The 23,073-nt window shown below is 41.8% G+C and overlaps 1 protein-coding gene and 1 pseudogene across 1 annotated transcript; both read right to left on the reverse strand.

Moving 5' to 3' along the window:
- Nucleotides 1-1,619: 1,619 nt before the first annotated feature.
- Nucleotides 1,620-4,808, reverse strand: LOC144369401 (uncharacterized). Its single transcript, XM_078029336.1, has 2 exons — nt 4,112-4,808; nt 1,620-1,839 (listed from the first exon to the last, which is right to left on the reverse strand). Exons 1-2 carry the CDS (start codon nt 4,411-4,413, stop codon nt 1,803-1,805), a joined length of 339 nt encoding a protein of 112 aa, XP_077885462.1. The 5' UTR covers nt 4,414-4,808; the 3' UTR covers nt 1,620-1,802.
- A 498-nt stretch (nt 4,809-5,306) lies between these two features.
- LOC144368966 (ganglioside GM2 activator pseudogene) lies at nt 5,307-21,195 on the reverse strand (annotated as a pseudogene).
- Nucleotides 21,196-23,073: the final 1,878 nt, after the last annotated feature.

The raw sequence follows: 23,073 nt of genomic DNA on the forward strand, positions 1-23,073 counted from the left end.
CTGGAATACTACAGGATTTTCTTTAGCATCATTGCTGGAGTTCCTGCCTTTGTCCCAGTGCTGGTGAGGACGAGGATGGAAGAATTTCCAGTGTTGCTGAGAACCGGTTGAGACTTTGGTTCTGCTGCCTGCAGAACTTACCTGGACTGTGATTTAAGCTAGCTGCCTGCAGAACTTACCTGGACTGTGATTTACCTGGACTGTGAGTTAATCTATTGAGACACTGCTTTACCTGGACTGAGACAACAAACTGTAATCTACTACAAATTGTAACTCGGTATCTTTGCTAAGGGTGTCATTGCTGGTATAATTTTTCCAAGGGCTTCTTGCATGGAGCCATCAATTGGCTTCCTATTGTGGCATTTTGTATCCTCCCCTTCTGCGTGTAGCAGATTATTTATGGTGTTTGTGTAAAAACCACTATGGTTGTTATTTAAATTAAACAAAAGGGGGAAATGTTAGAGTCTGTAAACAAGACAGGATGGCACCTGGCATTTTGCCAGAGGGAGTGGTTTGTGAGGTAACGCCAGCGAGCCATTAGGTGTGGAGATTCCTTTTTGGTTGACTGCTGTATCTAGTTTATGTTAATACCATTAAGTGTGGAGATTCCTTATTGGTTGACTGCTGTATCTAGTTTATGTTAATACCATTAAGTGTGGAGATTCCTTATTGGTTGACTGCTGTATCTAGTTTATGTTAATGCCATTAAGTGTGGAGATTCCTTATTGGTTGACTGCTATACCTAGTTTATGTTAATTAAGATAAGCTGTGTGGAATGTATAAATACCCCTCCGGTCCTACAATAAATGGCTCCCACTCCTGCTGTATCAATGTAAACAAGTTGTTCATCATTCCCACCCCCCCGCCCCCCCCTCCCGGTTATTTATATGATTTTACTAGTTATAGTGAAAAGTAGAAGAGAATTTATGAAACAAAAAAATTAGTCCCTTTAAGCTTTATCTGCCAAATGGAGATAGTAAGAACCTGCCCTGTCTACTATCTACCCTATAAGGTATCTGTGAGAATCAAGCAAGATAATACATGTGACACTGTTTTGTACATAGAAAAGACTACACAATTCTGATTATTTATAATTAGTAATATGGGCTGGGGATGTGGCTCAAGCGGTAGCGCGCTCGTCTGGCATGCATGCGGCACGGGTTTGATCCTCAGCACCACATACCAACAAAGATGTTGTGTCCGCCGAGAACTAAAAAAAATAAATAAATATTTAAAAATTTCTCTCTCTCTCCTCTCTCACTCTCTTTAAAAAAATATATAATTAGTAATAATAGTAACTCTATCCCACAAAGTTTTTGACACCAAGTGGTTATTATAGCATCTTTATTTTTAAATTTATGTGTTTATTTTATGGTAGCATCTTTCAAGAAAACAATTTTTGTTTGCCTAATTCCTCAGTTCAGTGTAAATACTGAGTTTCTTTTAATGGTGTGATTAAAGTTAAGTCAAAGAGTAACCTACTTGCTTTGGAAAGGAATTTTGATAATATCCACAGTAGGAAATCTTTTGTTAAAATATTTCTATCATATTTATTACAATGGGTTGAATTAAAAATTTAAATCATATACATATAAAGTACACAAAAAGAGACATATCTGTTTAGTTATTTGAAAATGGAATTATATTTTTAAAATAATATCATTTAAATTAAGGTGAGGAGTAAATCAAATTGGCTTCTCAATGAGGAAGAGTTCAGCTCTTCTGGTTCTAGTTCTGAGGCATGGTTTTGAGAGTTACTCCATCAACATTTTCAATTCTTCTTTAAATGCTTTAATTCTTGCTTAAACCAACTGGGGTGGTTCTTTGCAACTAAGACACCTGCAGAGACATAATTTGCTAAGTTTACATCCTTTATTTCTTTTGGAGCCAGATAAAAAGAAAGTTAATTTAGATCAATAAACATCTAGTCAGTACCTAGTGTGTACCAAGCAATGTTCTAGGTGCTGAAAATATAAAGAAGAAGGAGCTACACCATTCCCTGTGCTATAGTCCAGTTTAACTCTGTCCATTGTGGACACCACTTATATATGTGGCTCTTGATCATTAGTGTGATCCAGACACCGAACTGGAAATTTTATTTAAATTTCATTGCTTTAAATAACCACATGATTGATGACCACTATATTGTACAGCATAGGTCAAGGTCAAACCAATAGCTGACTTGTGGCTAGTAAAGAGAAACTGCACAAGTAATGTGCTTTTGTCCAGTGTTTAAGTAAAAATGGCCTATTGATTTTCTGGTTTTAGGGGTGAGGATGAAGAAAGTTTTGCACTGGTTTGGGAAAGTAAACAGGAACAAGGGAAACAATTATACAATTTTGTAAAATATGATCTGTGTCATTCAAATGTCCTCTGACATTCAGAATGCAAAAACATTGCCCAGATAGGAAAGGGTCCAAAGCTGAGATCTAAATAACCTAGGTTATGTGCTATATTTAGCATCTTTTGTCTTTTATTTTGTAGTCTTAGGATCAAAGACTAGGAAAGAGGAATAAGTTTTAAATCAATTTATTTTTAAAAATCAAAAGTACTATCAATTCACATGAGTCAGGGAGAGAAGTGAAAACAATTTAAATATCACTTCTAAGACTAAGACTAAGGGTAACATAAGAATTTATCTTACCTGTTAAGAAATATATCTGTTACTATCTGGTGTATGAGCACTGCTAAGAACAATCCATTTTATTTTTTTAGTTATTTTATAACTTTTTTAAAAATAGGCCAAATGTTGTGAAGGTTGGGGCCCCAAAACAAGATGTATATGCAGCTCTCAAAGGTTATGCAGTTGTGGTTACACTTGACTACACTGCTGAGTTAATAGTGCTCAAGGCACTTCCTGCCGGGTGCATCCTCCCGGAACTGTGGTTTTTCACCAAAACTAACCAAAGGTGGGTTGAATAGAAGGGGCAACAGAGCCACAGTACTCTTTGAGAAATGGACCACTGTGCTTTTTCTTGGTGATTTTTGTTGAACAATGAAAGTGGTATCATCAGAAATAATGTACTCTGGATTTCACAAAAATTCATAGAAATAATTGGTTTCTGAATAGCTGAATTTCATGTTAAACATGTAGTCTTAATCATAACACACCTCTGTGGCTCCGATCCTTTAGAAATGTGGCTCACAGTAAGGTGTAAAGGTTTTATTTGACTTTTACAGAAATTAAGCCAGGAAAAGTGTTGTACATTTAGTAAAATAGTAGCGTATTGGGGCTGGGAATATAGCTCAGTTAGTAGAGTGCTTGCCTTGTATGCACAAAGCCCTGAGTTCAATCCCCAGCATCCTCCCCCCCCCCCATAGTAGCAATATTAGAAATTGAGTTTTGGTATGAAAACCTCCAATTTGCATCTCAAATAATATATCCATCAGAAAATGGTGACACTTTCACTTAATTTCTGGGTCTTTTCTACAGAAATTAAATTTTAAAATACTAAACCAGTATATTATAGTTTTAATATCCTATAGAAGTGAATTGAATTTCCTTATACAAATAAAAATGGTAAAAACTATAATCTAGTCACCACTAGATTATAGTTTTGCCAGGGGTCCGCAACGGTTGCAGGGAGGCGCACGGTGGGCGTTGCGCTGCCAGGACCCAGGCTGGCGGAGAATTCTGGAGGAGCTGGGAGCTAGGCACTGCCCGGCCGCGGACGGCTTTTGACGAACAGGTCTTCCAGCCAATTGGAAGCCAGGTCGACTATCTCTCCTGCCAATAAGGAGCGGGACCCGGTTGGGGGGCGCTTTCCGCGACTTGCGGCTGAATTCGATCTAACGCGACGGCAGTGAGGGCGTGGCGGAGGCTTGGCTTGGACGGCGGGGAGCGGATTAGGGGAGGAGGGAAGACCGGAAGCCACGGTCGCGTCCCCAGCCTTAGATTCGCTCCCCGGGGCTGGGAACGGAGACCGAGTAGAAGGGAGAGGCCGAATGTTGGCTCGGTAATAAAGGGGAGCTGAAGAGGCGGTGCCCGCGGCGGGGACTGGCCGGCGGTATCTGAGGCCCGCACCCTAGCGCCACCCCCACCTCTTTCCCGCTGGTCCCTCTGGCCGCCGCCGTGTTCTCCTCCTCCTTCTCCTCCCCCAGGGAGACGTACCAGTATGAGAGCCAGGCCAGACCGAGGAGGGGGAGATAGACTACTCGGCCGAAGAAGAAGAGAACCGCCACGAAACGACGCCCCGGGGCGGGGGTGATGGCGCCCGGAGCTTCTCGCAGCGGGTAACAAAGCGCGGCGCCGCGTACTGCTTGCCCGGCGGCTCCCGAGGAATCAGGGCTGAGCGGCTGGGCACCGGCCGGGCCTCGCTCGCGCGGCGTTTTCCTTTTCTGCTGCGCGGACGCGGCGGACCGGCGCCGGGGCCTCTTGGGACTCGTGTTATTGCCTTTTCTTGTTTCCCGCATCCCGAGCTCGGGCCCGGCTGGGAGTCACCTGCCCGGCTCTGACCTCCTGGAGAGTCGCGGGGTGGGAGGCGTCGCTTCCGCTGCGGGGGGCTTTGGAGCATGACTTGCTCTTTGTTGGTTAAAACTCTGGCGTGGGCCGCCTCTGGGACCTCTGCTCCCTGGGGCGCCTCTGGCCGCAGCATCTCTGCGCCGGGCACCTTCACTGTAGGGCTCTCATCACATCGGTCCTGAGGAGAGAGCTACTAACTGACAAATTACGCCTTCATGCTTAAAGCTTACTTCCCCTGAAGGTTTCATTAAAACATTTTTTTTTTTTTTTTTTACCTTTGCAGGCCTGGTGTGCATAATTGACTACCCAGTTTTGTGATGATGGCTCAGTATAGCTCGGTTACAAAAATATGTTGGCAGGTGTTAAGTAATCTTACAATCTTGTTAAGTAATTTTAAGTTTTTCATTAGTAATTTACTCCAAATTTGTCTTTGATGGGGGAAATGTTGGCTAGAAGCAGAAGGAAATGCGCAAACCATTTTATTATCTGTAGCAAGTACTCAGCTTCAGTTGAATGGAGACTTTATTAAGGAAACAAAAGCGAAGCAAACGTTTCTGCCCTTTTTTTGGTGCACATATAGTGTGTTAATGACTTAGATGTTCTTCGAACATTTACTATGTTTCAATTGTGACTAATTCTAAACTTTAATGGAACTTACAAAGTTGTCCATTATAGTCATTTTAGTACATTAAAGTGATTTTATCCTTATCCTCTGTAAGAGGCAAATTGGAAGTCTTTTAAAGCTTTTTTCCTTGGAGCTTGTGTAAAAAAAATTCTGGTCAGCAGTCTCCAGTGTTCTCAAACACGAAAATGTGACAGATATGATTGTACCACATTTTATTCATTTTTTTTTTTGCAAGTTAAAAAAGATTTATTGCCAATTCAGGCTTCAAATACGCCTGGCATGTGGGGCTGTCCATGGTTCAGAAAGCTATCACAGCACAACAGGGTAGTGGATAAATCCAGGCAGCCTGACCTAAAATCCACCTTCTCTTCATCAGATCTCTGCTGCACAAGGCAGCTGCTGGAGTGGCCAGTTCTTCAGCATCAGTCCCTCATCTGAAGGAGCTCCAATGCTGGAGCAGGTAGCCTCAAGACCCATGCAGGTCACTGCTGAGAGGCCACCTAGACCTCTTCCAGCACTGGCAGATCTCCTTGGGGCCAGCCACTATGGATTTGGCCCTATAGAGGGAGAAATGATGCTAGTAGAGTTGTCTTGACAGTCTTATCTTGGAGGTTGCAAACTGGCCATCCATGGGCCAGATTTCCCCAGACAAGTACATTTGGCCCCTTTGGCCCCAACAGTGTATAAAAAAGAATAAGTAGTTGCCAATACATAAAAATTGTAAAATTTTATATTTAAAAATCTGCATTTTTGGCCTCTCTAGGGAGAAAAAATGTGACTATCTGGCATTTCTAGACCCAGAACATTTTTATATGGCACTCATTGGCTAGAATGCAGTTGCTCCTTATGGACTGAAGTACATCCTCCATTATATCATATCTCCAACTGCAGACTGGAGCTCAGCTGCCTTGTATCAGTGCAGTTATTTATTTATTTATTTATTTAGAATAGTATGAGGAGTGCTTATTGTATCCATGGCATGTATTATCTTTATCCAAAGGTCACACCTGGAAGCAGCATGTTTCTAGTGCTCCTTCTTGCTCACGGATGTTTCTTGCTTGGCCCTGAAGCCACCAGAATTGGTGACTGATTGTAAACAACTACAGCGTTCCTAAAATAACTCCTGCAAGGAAACCTCAACCACATATACCCTGCCTCTTCAGGATACACTGCCCCAGTGTCAGGCAAACTTATAAAAGAATGCAAAATTAATTACAGAAGTTAATGGAGGAACAGATGGAGATCAACTACTTCAGCCCCTTTACTATAGGAGGTGCTTGGAGTAGGATGAAAAATGTTAATACCCTGAACTCTGCTTTTCAGTTAGTGACAAAAAGAGAGAGAAAGTTAAAAAGTTACTTCTGGAGGCCAAGATTGGGTCAGTCTGAACTTAAAGTCCCCAAACATGTTGATTTCCTTTTGTTGGAAATAAAAGAAGCTCTTAGAAAGTTATCTGGATGGGGAGGAGAATGATGTGGCTAGCCCATAGACATCCTGGGCTCTTGGGAACTGCCACACTCACCCTCCCTTAGTTCAGAGTTGCTTGTCCCAGCTTGAAATGTAAGTGGCACATAAGGATATTCAGTGAGGGCAGCGGAATCATCACAAAAAAAGGGCTTTAAGACAGCAGAGAGTCAGAACTGGCCCTTGGCAAACAAGACAAGGAAGACAAAGGCCTTCCTTCTATCCCTTCATTCTGCTGTGGCTGCTGCCACTTTATTTGCCCTTCAGAGTTGCAGAGATCTTGACACAGCCCAGACACTTCCCACCACTGCTCAGGATGCTCTCCATGCTGAGCCAGCTGGGAAGCTCCAGGTCAGGCACTGTGAAATCACTCTTGGGCAGCAAGTAGATGCCTTCCTTGAAGGGACAGTGACAGGGAAGTCCATAGGTGTGCAGGGGCTCTGGGCAGGGCTCCCCAGGGGGAATTACAGTGTTCAGCACATCACAGAAGTCTCCATAGGTACAGCTGCCAAGCTGCTCCACACATGGAATCTTGACCCAGAAGTCGGCAACTTCCTTCTCCACCGTTAATTCTACCTTCTGAGGCAAAGTGAGGGGGACACTGGTCTTGCCCTCCACACTGACTGTCACATTCCCAGGAACGACAGTGGGGTCAGGTTCCAACATCAGGCTTTTGATCACAGCAGGGTCCTTCCCTTCATCACAATTATCCCAGGAAAAGCTACCAACCTGGGGGGGTGGGGGGAGCGGTTTAGGACTGTGCTTGCCCAGGCAGCAGGGCCCACAAGAAGCAAGCCCAGGAAGATCAGAAGCAGAGTATGCATCAAGGGATGCATTGCAAAGGGTGGATCCTTGCGGAGTTAACTCTGCACCACATTTTAAAAAAGAACGTTTTCTTCCTCTGAGAACATTTCCTTAGCTTTTTTCTTTTTCTTTTTTTTTTTTTGATTTTGCACCTAGCTATTTGAAATATTCAGAGTACAACTTTGTAGTGTGAAAAAAGGAAACTCTTCTCAGGAAGTTTTCATTCAAAATTAACTAGTGTGAAAGTTGGAAATAGGAATGTTGTAACGGATATTTAGGTATATTTAATCACTATATCTCTTTTGCCAAAAGTCTTGGTTGGGTTTTTGTGCAGCGCCATAAAATGTCTTAAGTGTATTGGAATACACTTAAGTCAGTTTATAAAAATTTGTTTTTGAAACATAAAGCGTTAAGCGAATAATATTAAATTGGGTGGAGTAGTGGAAATAGCACTGAGCTAGGACTTGAGGAAGGTCAGGAGTCTTAGCATACAATTTATGTGACCTTGAAGAAGTTAATTACTGCTCTGGGTTTTCTTAGTCTGAAACTAATGAAAGTTGAACTACATACCTTCGTCACCTGAAGCCTTAGATAAGTAATGAACTTAATGCAGATTTTAAATTACCCAGGCAGAAACTAACATATGTAGACTGAGTTATAAATTCTAGTTTTTGTTAATCGCACTGCTGTTAAATTTCTTAGGAAAGGTTGAGTTACTTTCTTTTTACTTTAGAACTAATTCTGTACTGTGGAATATAATGAGGCTTATTTCTCCTGTTTTTAAACATTGTTTTCCCCTGTGAGGTTTTTTTTTTTTTTTTTAAACACCATTCTAGCTATGGAAACTTATAAAGTAGGCATTCCTTGGATAGAAGTTCACTAGCTAGTGCTTCATTTTGCAAAAATATGGTAATTCATCTAATTGAAGAGAGTTTGGCCCAACCTTGGTGGTCCCTTCAGCTTATAGAACAGTGGTCAAACTGTTAAAATAAATGCATATTAGATATGTTGATGGACAATCTTTTCAACTCTAGTTGGAAGTTTGTAAAATACAAAGACTTGAAAGATTTACATTGTTTGGCTGTTCATAATTCAGTTTCTGTGAGTGTTTAAATAGTATGTTAATAAAATTTAAAGAGGAAAGTAAATATTTAAGAAAGACTTGAAGATGAATTAGTCTTTATAAATTGATATATGAAGGTGTATAAAAGTAAGTATTTTAAGTACAAGAAATAAAACACCTTTCAAATTTGAATCTTTGGTACTTATTTTTTATACAGCAAAAACTCCCAAGGTTTTAAATTCACAAGCTTGATTGTGGAGGTTCATGCCATTTATTGCAGTTATTTTATTCTTGTGGAGTTGCCACAGTCTGGTTGAGCACAAATCATGCGAGCCACTCAAGCAGGAACAAACTTTATTTTCCCAACTCCGCGAACACCACCTACTTGGCCCTCCTAGGCACACCAACATACCAACCCGGAACTCCCTCCACTGGAATTTCACCAACCAACTTGAACTCCCCAGGAATCCCAGCCCAAAGTATCAGTGTCCTGAGGCGGCCAGCAGGGGTCTCTATACAATTGAATACAAAACATGTTTCAATCCAGCATCATCTTAATGGCTCCCTCTCAACCATTACTTCTGGCAAAATGCCAGGGGCCATTCCGACTCGGCTGTGGCTCTCAACATGGAGTAAATAGTGTTCTTAAATTTAGCAGACATGAACTTCAAGATCATATCATTGAATACTCTTTTGGTATCCTCTTAATTTTATAAAATTAAAGCATTAATAATGTTTGCTTAATGCTTGACCTCCAAATGTTAGGGCTTCCCGTGGAAAAGCCAGTTGAATAAATTGGGATGGTGTTAATTTATTTTGGAGACTGTTTTTCAGTCATTCCGTTCTGCTAATTAACCAGCAGAGATTGATTTGTTTGCTGATGAGGTAAAAATTTAAGTTTCTCAACTTTTAATAAATAGGCTTGCGAGTAAAATGCTAAGATAAAATTATAGCTCCTAAGATTTCTAAATAAAGGATTATACATTACATAAAGAATCCAGTTTGAATTCATGATATACTACAACACTTGCATAATGTATATTACAGAAATGATGGGACTATTATGATGGCTCACTCATTGGAGAATATGGAATGGAAGACAGGATAAGATCATTTAGTTGGCTTAACTGCCATAGAAGTTTCGAAAATAGCAAACATGGCAAGTTATGTTCTCTTTTGGGGAACTGGGATATTTAAGAATGTGTACCCCCTGAAGGTTATGTTCTCTTTTGGGGGACTGGGATACTTAAGAATGTGTACCCCCTGAAGGTAACTTGAAGGTGTGTAGCAATAGTGTCCATTATTTCCTCTAGTTGCTATAGTAGAGTGAGGGTTTTTAGGGCTAGTTTTGGGAAAGAGTTGAAAAGTAGGTTTTACTATCTTTTGGCTTTAACAAATGACTCTCTCTTCATGTTAGTATGTCTAGTGAAAAGAGCAGAGGGTGGGAGTGTGGCTCAGAATGAGAGTGTGAGATTAGCATATTCAAAGCCTTAGGTTCAATCCCCAACATTGGAAAAAAAGAAAAAGTGCTAATAGAGCCAGTTAGCATAACCAAGGTGGGTTATCTTCCCTCTGTTGCCAACAAGCTTTTTAACTGAGACTAGGTGGTCTGTATTTTTAATCCATTAAAAACTAGTAATTGTATCAAGAGTTCAAAGCCAGCCTTAGCAACGGGTGAGGCGCTAAGGAACTCAGTGAGACCCTGTCTCTAAATAAAATATAAAAAAAAGGCTAGGGATGTGGCTCAGTAGCTGAGTGTCCCAGGGTTCCATCCCTGGTACTCCCCCCAAAAAAAACTGTGAAGGAGGTGATGTCATGAAATTAGAGGGGAGACCAGTAGAGGAAAGGAATCAGGCGGAGGGAAAGGACGGGTACCAGGGAATGAAATTGATCAAATTATGTTATGTGCATGTACAAGTATGGAATAATGGATCCCATTATTGTGTATAATCATAATGTACCAATAAAAATTGATTTAAAAAATTTAATAAATAAATGAATCCTATTCATATTTGAAGGACTAACTGAAAGACACATTCCCCCTGAAGCCTCTCAGATTACCAGCTCACCAAGATCTCTTTTCTGTTAATTTTCCCCTTCCTAATCTGCCACCACTCTTAACTTTCTCCATAACATCCATGCCCCTCAAGTTTACTTGACTTGACCTTTTAGATGTCTGTCCAGATGACCTTGCTTTTTTTTTTTTTTTACTCCAACACATAGCATGATTCAGAGAGCACCGCAGATTCTCAAACACTTACTGTTTGAGTTCCTAAGTATGAATGATGGACAGTCTTCTTTAAAACAAAAAACAAAACAAAAAAAACCTTCAGTGGGACTGCATTACATGTTCTCAGAAACAAATATTCCAGCCTTCACAGGGCACATCTGCTTATATGGGGAAAACAACAAAACTGAACATAGAAAAATTTCATAATTTCACCATCTAGAGTCAACCAGTGTTTAAAATTTAGGATAGATCTTTCCAAACTTTTAAATGGAGAGATTATAGATGGATAGACATATTTTTATAGGAGCTCCATTGAGAGATAATTCATATGCTTTACAATTGGACGGCCATATGGAAAAGAAAATTAGATCCATTCCTCACACTAAACATGCTAATTTCGAATGAATCAAAGATATAAAAGTAAAAATAACACCATACAAATAATAAGAAAAAGTGAAATATTTTATAACCTAAGAGAAGCAAAATCATTCCTAACTATAACTAATAAAGTAATAAAATACTAATAAATTTGACTCCATGGTAATATAAAAACACCCAAGTAAAATCAAAAGTCAGACAAAATATGGGAGAGATAATTATAAATTGTATCACAGACAAAGGCTAAAAAGAATTTCTCAGAAGAAAAGCTGCAATAACCCAATAGAAAAATATATGAAGAAGCATTTCACAGAAAAAGAAAAGCAAATGATAATAATTTCACCACTGCTCACATTAAAGGGTCTCAAATTTAAAGTATGCTGAGAAACCATTTCTTATCTTTTTCGTAAGCAAAAATGCAAAAGCTTGACAATATACTCTGTTGGCAAGACTTTGGGAAACAGTCATTCTCCTAAATTGCCAATGAGATTTCAAAACACGGTACAATTTCTGTGGAGGAGGATTTTGTAATGTCTAGCAAAACTACATGTGCCTTTTCCCTTTGATCCAACACCCACAGTTCTAGGAGTTTAACCCAAATTTAGCTACCAGAATTGTGAAATGACATGTGCTCAAGGTCGTTCTCTGCCGCACTATCTGTAATAGCAAAGACTGGAAACAAATTTTCACCAGTAGGGGACTGACTGAATAAATAATAGAGAATACACACAATGAATTGCTGTGCAGCTATAAAATAAGAATGGTCCCCAGAGTAGACCGATAGCATGCTGTACTCTTCTGGCATATTTCTCACCTATCTTTATTAGAAAGGAAGGAGGAATATGAGAATGTATACATATAAACAACCAGAGGGTAAAATTGAACTTTTTTTTTTTTTTAATTAGATCTATGATGAGGAAGAGGTTGACAACTGAATGGAGAAGGAGAGAGAGATGGAAGTTAAATTTCTCTATATCTTTTTTATAGCTTTTACTTTCGGCCATGTGAATATTTTAGAGTACTGGAAAATCAAAATCGTATTTACAAAAGGCAGCCCCTTTCAATAAAAATCAAATGGAAACAAACGAAGCTAACACTATATCAAATTGATTTCATAATCACAGTGAGAAGAATAATATCAAGTGATTTTAAAATATAGTATTTCAACTGAACACCCCTAGTGGGATAGAGCCTAGGGACAAAAAGAAGCACAAAGAACTCTAAAGCCATGTTTATTAGTCTTCCTAGTTATTCAATGGGACAACTGACCCAGTTTCTTCAACAAATAAAATGTACAAAAATTAAAATGAAGTGATTCTTTTATGGCTTAGAAAAGACCTAAACCAAAGGCAACTGTAAAAAGAGTTTTGAAATAATAAAGAAAATTGAATTTCGGTATTAGCAGATTATCAAGAAATTATTAATTTTGAGTATGATTTGATTGAGTTATACTATTTAAAGTTTATTTTATATTGTGGTTATGATTTATTATGATGATTTATTTTATTGGTTATTACAGTTACGTTTTGTTTTGTTTTAACCTTTTCTCACTTAGAGTCAGGTTTCTCCCTCTATGTTTATTATGTATCTACTGATTGATTTTAAAATTTATTTTTAATTTTTAAGTAAGTCATTAAGCATGGCTTCCTGGCATCTAGCAACAGAAGATAAGTTGTGACTTTAAGAGCCCCTACAGATATTTCTAGGGCCAGGACCCTAAGCCTTATATGGCACACCTAAGTATGAGTTTCCCAGAAAGTGCAAGTGAAGAATTGAAGCCTTAGAGATAATGACCTTTGTAACAAATATTCTGCTTGATCAAGTGGGTTGAAATGGAACAACTTTCTTGGCATGTAAAAAACCACTGGAGGCCAACAGCGTGGATTCTAGAGATTTAATTCCAGCTTTAACACTTCTTATCCTAAGGCCCTGGCCAGTTATTAACCTCCCTATGCCTCATTTTCCCTCTTTGCAAAAAAGGATACGAACACCTACCACATAGGACTGTTATGAGTCTAAGTTAAAAACATGCAAAGTGCTTAGAACATATGAAACACATATGAATCACAAAGTTATTAAATACAATAACTCTTGGGTTTTAGCATCTAATTTTAGAATAAATTTGTGAGCCATGTATATTGCTTTTTTTAGTTTTCCAAGAGAAATAAAGTTTATTGGGAGTCATTTAGAATTATTTTTGCACCTTCAAGCCATTAACATGTTAATGAGGAATAACAAAGCAAAAGATCCTGGTTTCCAGTGTTCTTTCTGCAATGATGCGCCCTCTTCTGGGAGACTCTAGATGGTGACCACTGGGATCTGAAAAGGTGAAGAGGGCAGGCTGTCCTAAGGGGAGACCAGGCCAGGTGCCAAATGGCCTCAAGACACCTCCTCCCTTGGGCCAGGCTAGGCACCCTTCTTTGCCTTTTTACTTACGGGAGGTAACCATTTGCCAAGGGCACACTCATCAAATTGAAGTTGCCATCATTTTTACCTCCCCTGCAGGAAGGCGCTTGTTGGGAGTGGAGCTAACCCCCAATCACAGTGCCTGGCACCCAGCAGTGTTGATAACTGAACTAGTGCTCCCGATGAAAGGCCCGCAGTTCCACTTAGGCGCACATATCCAAAAGAATTGAAAGGAGGATTCTGAACAGATATTTGCACATTCCTCCTCCTCATAGCAGCACTAGTCATAATTAGAGATGGAAGCAACCCTGTTGTCCATCAACAGGTGAATGGATAAGCCAAATGCAATATATCTACACAGTGGACTATTGTTCTGCTTATGGCTTAAGAAGGAAATTCTGACACATTCTACCTCAAGGATGAACTTTGAGGACATTAACATTATGCCAAGTGAAATAAGCCAATCACTAAAGGGCAAATACTACCTAAAACTGAAAGCAAAATGGTGTTTGCTGGGAGGTGAGAGGAAGGAGAAATGAGAAGTTGTTTCATGGATCCATCTTCCACACCCCTCAGGAGCCCCATACTGGACCTTCTCTCCTGGTAGTATATCCCTTCCCCCACTATCTCCCTCCCATCCTCTTCTCCCTGCCCCTCACCCCAAGGGCAGGGCAACAGGTCAGAGGGCTAAGCAAACAACCCTTTTGAACACAGCTCCCTTCTTGCAAACACTTCTCTTTTGTCTTAAATTCCCTGAGATCCCTCACCCCATTCTTCGGATTCAAGAATCTAAATTTCCCCTCTGTGGAAACCAGTCCACCTTTCCTTGTCAATCCTCTATACCAGCTCCTGACTGGAAGGAGAGGCTTGGATTGGTATCCTGGGGTTAGTTCTGACTCCCTCTAAAAGGGGAGAGGCTTCTGGCTGACTCTACCATCTGGGGATTCACTGATGGCTCTCTGAATTGACAGACCATGGGTCCTCACCTTTAAATCCTCACTGAAACTAGTCCTATTGTGACTAGCAGGTGTCAGAGAAGAGATCACTTTCCATTTTCAATAATAGGGAATTGGAAAATTTGGTGGAGGGGCAGCAGGGATATTTGAACTGACCCTCAAAGAGTAGGTCAGATTTGGCCAAGTAAAGATTAATGGTCATGGGAGGGGGAGGGGGAAGTAGAGGCCAAGATCCAGAGTCAAGAAGTGGCAGGACCTGTAGGTAATGCTATTGAGCTGCATCAGAAGTGCCTGAAGGAGAATCCTAGGGATGAGGTGGGAACGTGCTCAAATATGCCCAGGGTTCTGTTTCACATTGCATTTGGCTCAGTCTGAGCTCAGTCTGTCCCATGATACTTTGAGGAGATGAAGGCAGCTGTGTAGCCATTCTCAAGCCTGGTGTTTGGGTTAGCACAGGCAGATTAAGCTGAGAGCCCTAAAGTTCACTGCAGCTGGCAAGGTGCTGTTTGGAATGGCTGTCCGTCTAGAAAGTAGAGTGCATTTGTGTAATAAAATTAGTAAAATTCTTCTGCAGCTGACCACATTATCCCGTGGGCTTTGTGCAGATATGCCAGCTGCTTCTCCAGGCATTCTGAGCAGTCCAGAGGATCAGTCCAGCCTCCCTGGAATTCCCATGACTGCACAGTACAGTCACAGCAAAGGCAGGTCTACTTCAAGAAATAGGAAGCAGTAGTTTAGCTCTGGTCATTCACTTTCCATGTGACACTGGACAAGTAACTTAGTCCCTGAACCTCAAATTCATCAGAAAAAAAATGGGTGAATACTATCTGCCCCTGATATAGATTCAAATCAGAAAAGTAATGTGCATGAACATGCAATGAAACATCAGGTGGCACACACACAAAAGGAATAGTGACAATGATATGTGCCGCAGTCCCGCTGCAGCAAAATAACCGGGGGGTGACCAACAACTTGTGTACATTGATACAGCAGGAGTGGGAGCCCTTTATTGTAGGACAGGAGGGGTATATATACATTCCATACAGCTTATCTTAATTAACATAAACTAGATACAGCAGTCAACCAATAAGGAATCTCCACACTTAATGGATCCCTGGCACCACCTCACAAACCACTCCCCCTGGCAAAATGCCAGGCGCCATCCCGACTTGTTTATAGACCCTAACAGATATGCACCTTTCTTTGCTGAAGGCAGCATTTCTACTCCTCTCAAGAGGAAGCAAAAAGCATTTATGTTCCCAGGAGGACAGAGGCTATGAATGATGTGATAAATAACAGCATTGGTTTAAAATAAATATCAGTGTCACAAAAACACGGTTTCCAGACCCCATATATTTTGGGTCTATCCTTTCTGTTCCACTTCTCTGCTCTTCATTTCTATGGTATCTATCACCATGGTATCTAGGTTCTCAGATCAACTCATTATGCTTAAAACAGAGACATGTGGAAGCCATATTGTTCCTCTCCTAAAGCCTTATCCGGGAGCTGAGCTTGAGCTCAACAAGGTGGAACAGGCTCCTTGGATGATGGAATATTGAGAATTACATGGGAGAAGAAAAGAAAGCACCAAATAACTATCAAATGCCCACAGGGTGAAGGTCTTATTAGCTGTCTGGAGATCCTGAGTAATGAGTCTCTGCTCCTTGCCCTCAAGGACTTACAGCCTCTAAGGCAACAGCCAACTCTTTACACATGGGACTAGCATAGGACATTCAATCACACCAGAGTTTGTCCTTGCAAAGGTGATAGCTTGTCTCCAGAATAATAACAGCTCAATTCCATAGCAAATTCAGTCTCATTTCATACTGTACCATGGTCAAACCAAACTAGCAGAGAAAAGTGAGCACTAAGGAGATGTGTTCAGGGGAAGGACTAAGGGAGGCAGACAGAGCTAAACAGATCTAACTCATCACAGAAAGTCAGCCCCATTTGACCCAGGATTCTCAAAAGTCTCAGATAATGTCCAGAGAGGTCAGATTTTGGTTGGACTGCTCATTCTGCTACCACTTCAATGGATAATCTAAAATAATTACTTAATCTTGTCTGATAAATGTGCAGTCTTTGGAGCTGGCTGCATGAGCCACAAATCAGGACACTATTAGACAAACATTTTTAATGCTATTTGTACAAAACAAGAGGCCTTCTAAGAGGTGTGGAATGAACATAAGCCTCCTGGAGTTTCTGGGACATATAATTGTTCACAGACTCAGTTACTGACAAAATATTGAGAACAGAACTATCCCAGATAGCCTGGGGCAAGGGATTGTAGAAATGGGCAGCCTTCTACCTAAAATGAGCCTTCCCAGTGCACTGCCACATGTTCAGCAACACCTTTTTAAGTATCTCCAGTGAGCTAGTTTTAAAATGAACATATTTTATTTCTTTACAAACCCTTGTGTTGAGGGCTGACTTTCAATAGATCCCAGCAAGGAACCAGCTCTGCTCTGAACAAAACCCCCGACCCAGAAGCAGGGTTAGGGCCAAGTTCCCTACAGAGGTGCATTTCATTGTGGGTGAGAGGACAGCCCTTTTCTGGCCACACCCCGTTTCCCAGGACCAAGGGCTCTGGGTACTGGTCGACATGAGGCAGACCACCCACTGGGGAGCTACTTTTAATATTGAGGCAAACACCTGCTTCCTAGCAACTTATTTGTCCATCTCAATTTCACTCTTTACTCCCATATAGGGTTAATAGTGTCTCTTCCACAAACATTGTAAATATTTAAAGGGAGATTGGTCCTTGAAAATCTTCATTATTCTAAACCAAATGGTTCCTTCCATTGCTTCTTTGTTTCTAGGCCAGTGATCCAGGATGCCCTTTAACCATATTCTATTTAACCATATGGCACAATGTAGCCACTAAGGGAACCTACAGGCTCCCTTAATCCACCCTAGCTGAGAAGGCAGCAAGGGTACAGAATTGGACATTCTCTGGCCTCTTCCACTCTCCTTCTTATCTATGCCTTGCAAGCATACACCTCTGGTCTTGTCAAAATATAACAGAAGCTGCCCCCTGAGTGGAGAAGGCACCTGAACTTTTTAGCAGGACCAAGGTGAGGCCTAGCAAAACAGATACTTTGTGGTTGGCCTAGAGAGAATGCTATAGGCTATTTACCCAGGCCTTCTCACGGAATGGGTGGGGAGGGGAGGTCAAAGGAGGCCAGCATGGCTTTTTGCCTGCCTTTGGCTGGACTTACATTTATGTAAGGAGAAAAGAAAACTTGAAGCTCTTCCAGCAAGGAGGGCTGGCAACATTTAGCCACCTCCATCTCCTTCCAACAAACTAATAGCAACATCCCACAAAGAGTAAGCATAGTACAATGAGATTAGTATAGCTCTTGGCCTGAGTGCTGTGCTTCTACTAAACCAAGCAAAACATTGCATTTTCCTTTTGAGCCAGTGTTTCTATTGGCTCCTGGTGAAACTACGGATTACAAGAAAAAAAATATTTCCTAAATTAAATGATACCTAGATCCTGCAAGGTTTAGGATCAGGAGATGTCAAAAAAGGAAGGTCTGATGATTCAAAGAGCCCTGACTTAATCCCTAGCCTTTAGGTTCTCTCACTTCAGTTAGCAAATCCACACCACACCAATACCCAGTGTTTTTAGTCAACTCTTCTGCTCTGAGACTAAAAGACCCAACCAGAGCAACTGTAGAGGAGGAAACATTTGAGGGCTCACAGTTTCAGAGGTCTTAGTCCATAAAGACCAGTTCCATTCCTTGGGACTCAAGGTGAGGCTGAACATCATGGAGGAAGAGTGTGGTGGAGGGAAGCAGCTCACATAGTGATAAGGAATTAGAAAGAGAGAGACTACAGGATGGGGAAAAAAATCTTTACCACCCATACCTCAGTTAGAGCACTAATCTCCAAGATATATAAAGAACTCAAAAAATGTAACACCAGCCAAGTGTGATGGCACACGCCTGTAATCCCAGTGGCTGGGGAGGCTGAGGCAGGAAGATCGCGAGTGCAAAGCCACCCTCAGTAAAAGTAAGGCACTAAACAAATATCAGTGAGACCCTGTCTCTAAATAAAATACAAATTAAGGCTGGGGATATGGCTGAGTGGGCAAGCACCCCTGAGTTCAATCTCTAGGGCTCAACCCCCTGCAAAAAAAAGCACCCCCCCAAACAACCCAACAAATAACCCAATCAATATATGGGCTAAGGAACTGAACAGACACTTCACAGAAGAAGAAATACAATCACTCAACAAACATATGAAAAGATGTTCATCATCTCTAGCACTTAGAGAAATGAAAATCAAAACTACTCCAGTCAGAATGGCAATTATCAAGAATACAAGCAATATTAAGTGTTGGTGAGGATGTGGGGGAAGAGGTACACTCATACAGTGCTGGTGGGAATGCAAACTGGTGCAACTACTATGCAAAGCAGTATGGGGATACCTCAGAAAACTTGGAATGGAACCACCTTTGACCCAGCTATCTTACTCCTCAGTTTATACCCAAAGGTCTTAAAATCAGCATACTACAATGATGCAGTCATATCAATGTTTAAAATAGTTCAATTCACAATAACTAAACTATGGAACCAACCTAGATGCCCTTCAAGAGATGAATGAATACAGAAAATGTGGTATATTTACACAATAGAATATTATTCAGCCTTAAAGAAGAATAAAATTATGGGATTTGTAGGTAAATGGATGGAACTCGAGAATATCGTGCTAAGTGAAATAAGCAGATCCCTAAAAACCAAAAACCCAAATGTTTTCTCTGATAAGCAGATGTTAACCCATAGTGGAAGAGAGGGGGAGGGAAGAATGAAGGAAATTTGGATTGTGCAGAGGGGAATGAGGGGAGGGTGGGGCTGTGGGGATGGGAAGGGCGGTAGAATGAGACAGACATTATTACCCTACATACATAAATGATTACACTACCGGAGTGACTCTGTACCCTTTACAGCCAAAGGAATGAGAAATTGTGCTTCATTTGTATACAATGTGTCAAATGTATTCTACTGTCATGTATAACTAATTAGAACAAATTTAAATAAATAACTAATAAGAACAAATTTAAATAAATATACTTCTTATAGCCCTGGCCCTAATGATCCACTTCCTTCAGCCACACCCCATCTTCCTCCAGCTTCCACTCAGTTAATCCCATCAGGGATCAATTCATAATTCGACTAAGGCTATAATCCAATTGTTTTTCCTTGCATTGTCTCACATGTGGGCATTTGGGAGACACCACATCTAAACCACAATACACTACGATAACTATGCTGCTAAAGTTGTACTCATAGTCCATTCAGGTTGCCATAAAAAATCATAGAGAGCATGGCTTATAAACAGCATAAATTTATAATTTCTCACATTTCTAGAGGATGAGAAGTCCAAGATCAAGTACTGGGAATTTTCCTCATAGGCAGACATCTTCTCATGTAGCCTCACCTGCTGGAAGGAGACAAGCTAGCTCTCTGGAGTCTTTTTATAAGGGCATTGATCCCATTCATGGGGGCTCTATCCTCATGACCAATCACTTCTCAAAGGACCCCTCTCCGTCTGATACCATACCACCATGGACTTGCCAGATCTTATCACACCCCCCCCCCTTGTAATGCTATCACCTTAAGGTTAGAATTTCAACATAGAATTGGGGGAGGGGACACAAACAGACCATGGGATAGTCTGGGTGTAAACATTACTCCTTCTTTCACTCATTGGGTTTCTCTAGGCTCTGCCAAGCCTCAGTGGCTCTCCCAGCATGAAGCTTAGCTCCAAAATAACTACTTTGCCCCCAGAGTTCACAGATCCTAAACCAATTCACTGACTACCTGAGAGAGCTACTCCCTTGCCCAAAAGATGTGGCATGAGTTTTTAGTACCCTCCTTGGCTTCCTCATTTCTACCTGGAGCAAAATATCTTCCATCCCAACCCCCAGCAATTCCCTCATTGGCAATCTTGGCATCCTCAACTTCCAGTCGAATGAGACCACTCATTCTCTGACTGTCCAAGTTTTCTTGCTCAGATCAAAGATGTGAATTTGAGAAACGTTCTTCCTCCTTGGTGGAGTAACAAAACAAATGGCTTTACCCCTCAGATAGAACCTGGCTTCCTCGTGGAGAGATGTGCCCTTAAACACAATAACACAATTTTTACAAAGTAAACCAGTTGGCCAGTGCAGTCCTTGGTCCTGGAATCCTCCTTGGACTTGGATCCTTATTGCAGTATCATAAGACGGGTCTTTCCCTTGGAGGGGTGCCTTCTCTCCATGACATCCAGGACCTGCCACATATGCCTGGGGGTGCTGGAACAGCACGTGACTTGTCGCCTGCATGCTGAGGAGGGCTCAGAGAAGAGCTTCCTTCAGGATGTGCTTAGTGGGATGGCAATGTAACCCACAGGAAAGGAAGGGAGCATTGCCATAGAGAGCCGCCTCGACCTCAGGTAGCCAATGAAATCCTGCAGGCTCACCTTGCACAGGTGGAGAGTTCCGCAGGCCTTACCCATCTTCTTGGCACCATGGGAGAAGGAAAGTTGGTACCTAGCCCCCTGCTCTGATGGGGGCTGCCCCTTCTGCACCAGGAACACTGTGCCCCCTGGCAGAGCCCAGAGATTCTCTTCCACGTCTACGTTTGTGCAGTCCTCCTCCAGCAGCAGAGCAAGGCTTGTCTGCAGCCTCGGGGTGCCAGGCTTTGCGGAGAAGGCCTCAGACCCCGCCCAGCCTCCACCCCTCTGGCTGGCCCTGCTCACTGACGACTTCTTAGCGCTGAGGCGCATCACACTTGCGTTTTTCACAGGCCCAGGATGGCTCATTGCAAGGGGAGGCGTGACATTAAATAAAGTAATTACAGCTTTAATATGGTTTCCGGCAAAAAGGAAGGCTACAAAAAAAATACACACCGGCTTATGTACATAAATACACTGATTTTAAGTACTTGGAGATGTAGAAGCGCCCATTTTTGAAGTCCGTAGGCAAAACGCCTCTTGTCAACCGAGTCCCCGCCTCATGGCAGATGGAGTTCTGGCTCGGCTACCAACGAGGCAGGGGCGGGAGCTGGAGACCCGCCAGGCGCGGGCGGAGGGAGTCTCCATCGCGCTCCCGGCAATGCGCCCCCGGAGGCCTGCGACACGCGGAGAAGATGAAGGACGCGTCTGCCTCGGGCTTGTGTCTGCGAGGCCTCGGGACAGCCCTGCTTCGTCCCCGGGGAAGACCAGGCCAGTGGGCTCAGCGCCGCAGGAATGCGCAAGAGTCACCTGGGTACCGCGCGGCAGCCACGCCGCCCGCCCGCGAGCCTCACCGCCAGGGCGGCGGCCCCGCCGCGGAGGTCTCCGAGCTCCTGTGCGTGATCCGGCCCCCGACCACTAGGTGGCGGCAGAGGCCGCCAGCGCGCGGCTTGTAGGCGGTCAGGGTTTTGAGGTTCAGAGGACCCAGGACCCAGAACTGCAGGAGGCTGGGGCACACCAGCTCGGTGCCCAAAATGCCCTGGCCCGCGGCCAACGTGCACAGGCGCCTTCAGTAGTATTGCCAGGGAAAGTTGTTGGCCACAATAACACAGAACAGCATGGACACAGGTAGTAACACAGGGGGTTGTTTAAGGAGGAGCATGAGTTCTGGAGTCTAAAGGGCTGAGTTGGAATCCTGCTTGATGACCTTGTGCACATTGTTTAACTTCCAATTAATACCACAGCCTCATCTGCAAATGCTGATAATTTATTTAGAACTTATGTCATGGGATGATTGACAGAAACTAAATGATTTGATATACTACTTGTTTGTGTGTGTATTGATATGTATATATAAATTACGTGTATAAATAATAGTTACATGTACATATAATTATATAAATATAAAGTATAGCTAACATTGATGTGCTAGGCATGTACATAATTTTATATATAATCATAACTTTCCCTGGCACTCAAAAAATAGAATGGCTGTGGGATGGTAATGTTTTTGGCTGAATTGCTAATTTAAAAAAACATTTCATTCACAAAAGAAATTAGGTCACACTGTTAGGGATTTGGGGATTAACATTTTATATGGAAATTTTTAATTGTTTATGAAAGTTGAGGGAACAGCATTATGAACTCCCCTAGGCCCATCACCCAGATTCAATCATTATCAACAGCTAGCCAATTCTATCTTGACTTTACCTCAAACCCACCTCCACCAGCCCACTGGATTAATTTAAAGCAAATCCCAGATCTTGAATGATTTCATTTGTGAATATTTGACCATTTTTTCAGTAGTTTTTAAGCTCAGTGTTTACCTCAAATTGCCTCTATGTACAATCTATTTCATTCATCAGCCCATAAATTTCCCATGACACTGAAAACCTTGTCCACACCAGCTTTTGACACAGAAATTGAAACTGAACATTGAATCAGTTATGAAAAGTTAGAACTGTAGTTTCTTTGCTGGAAAAGTATTTCCATTTCTTGTGGGATCAAGGAAGCGAATTTTGTAATTCATCTCTAGTTCACCCACAGTGAGATTATAGAGGGGTTCTGTATCCATGTTGACATGCTAGACTGAATTATTGCATGCAGGGAAGGAGATTTCTGCTAATTTGTCAGATCTCTGTGCTCAGAGCAGGAATGATCCGTTTTAAGAATGAAACCACTCTCCCAACTCTTGAAAGTTTTAGGATATACATCCAACACTTCAGGGATAATCCATTGTCTTCCTAA

The sequence above is a fragment of the Ictidomys tridecemlineatus genome, chromosome 12 (genome assembly GCF_052094955.1).
Source record: "Ictidomys tridecemlineatus isolate mIctTri1 chromosome 12, mIctTri1.hap1, whole genome shotgun sequence".
Classification (NCBI taxonomy): domain Eukaryota; kingdom Metazoa; phylum Chordata; class Mammalia; order Rodentia; family Sciuridae; genus Ictidomys; species Ictidomys tridecemlineatus.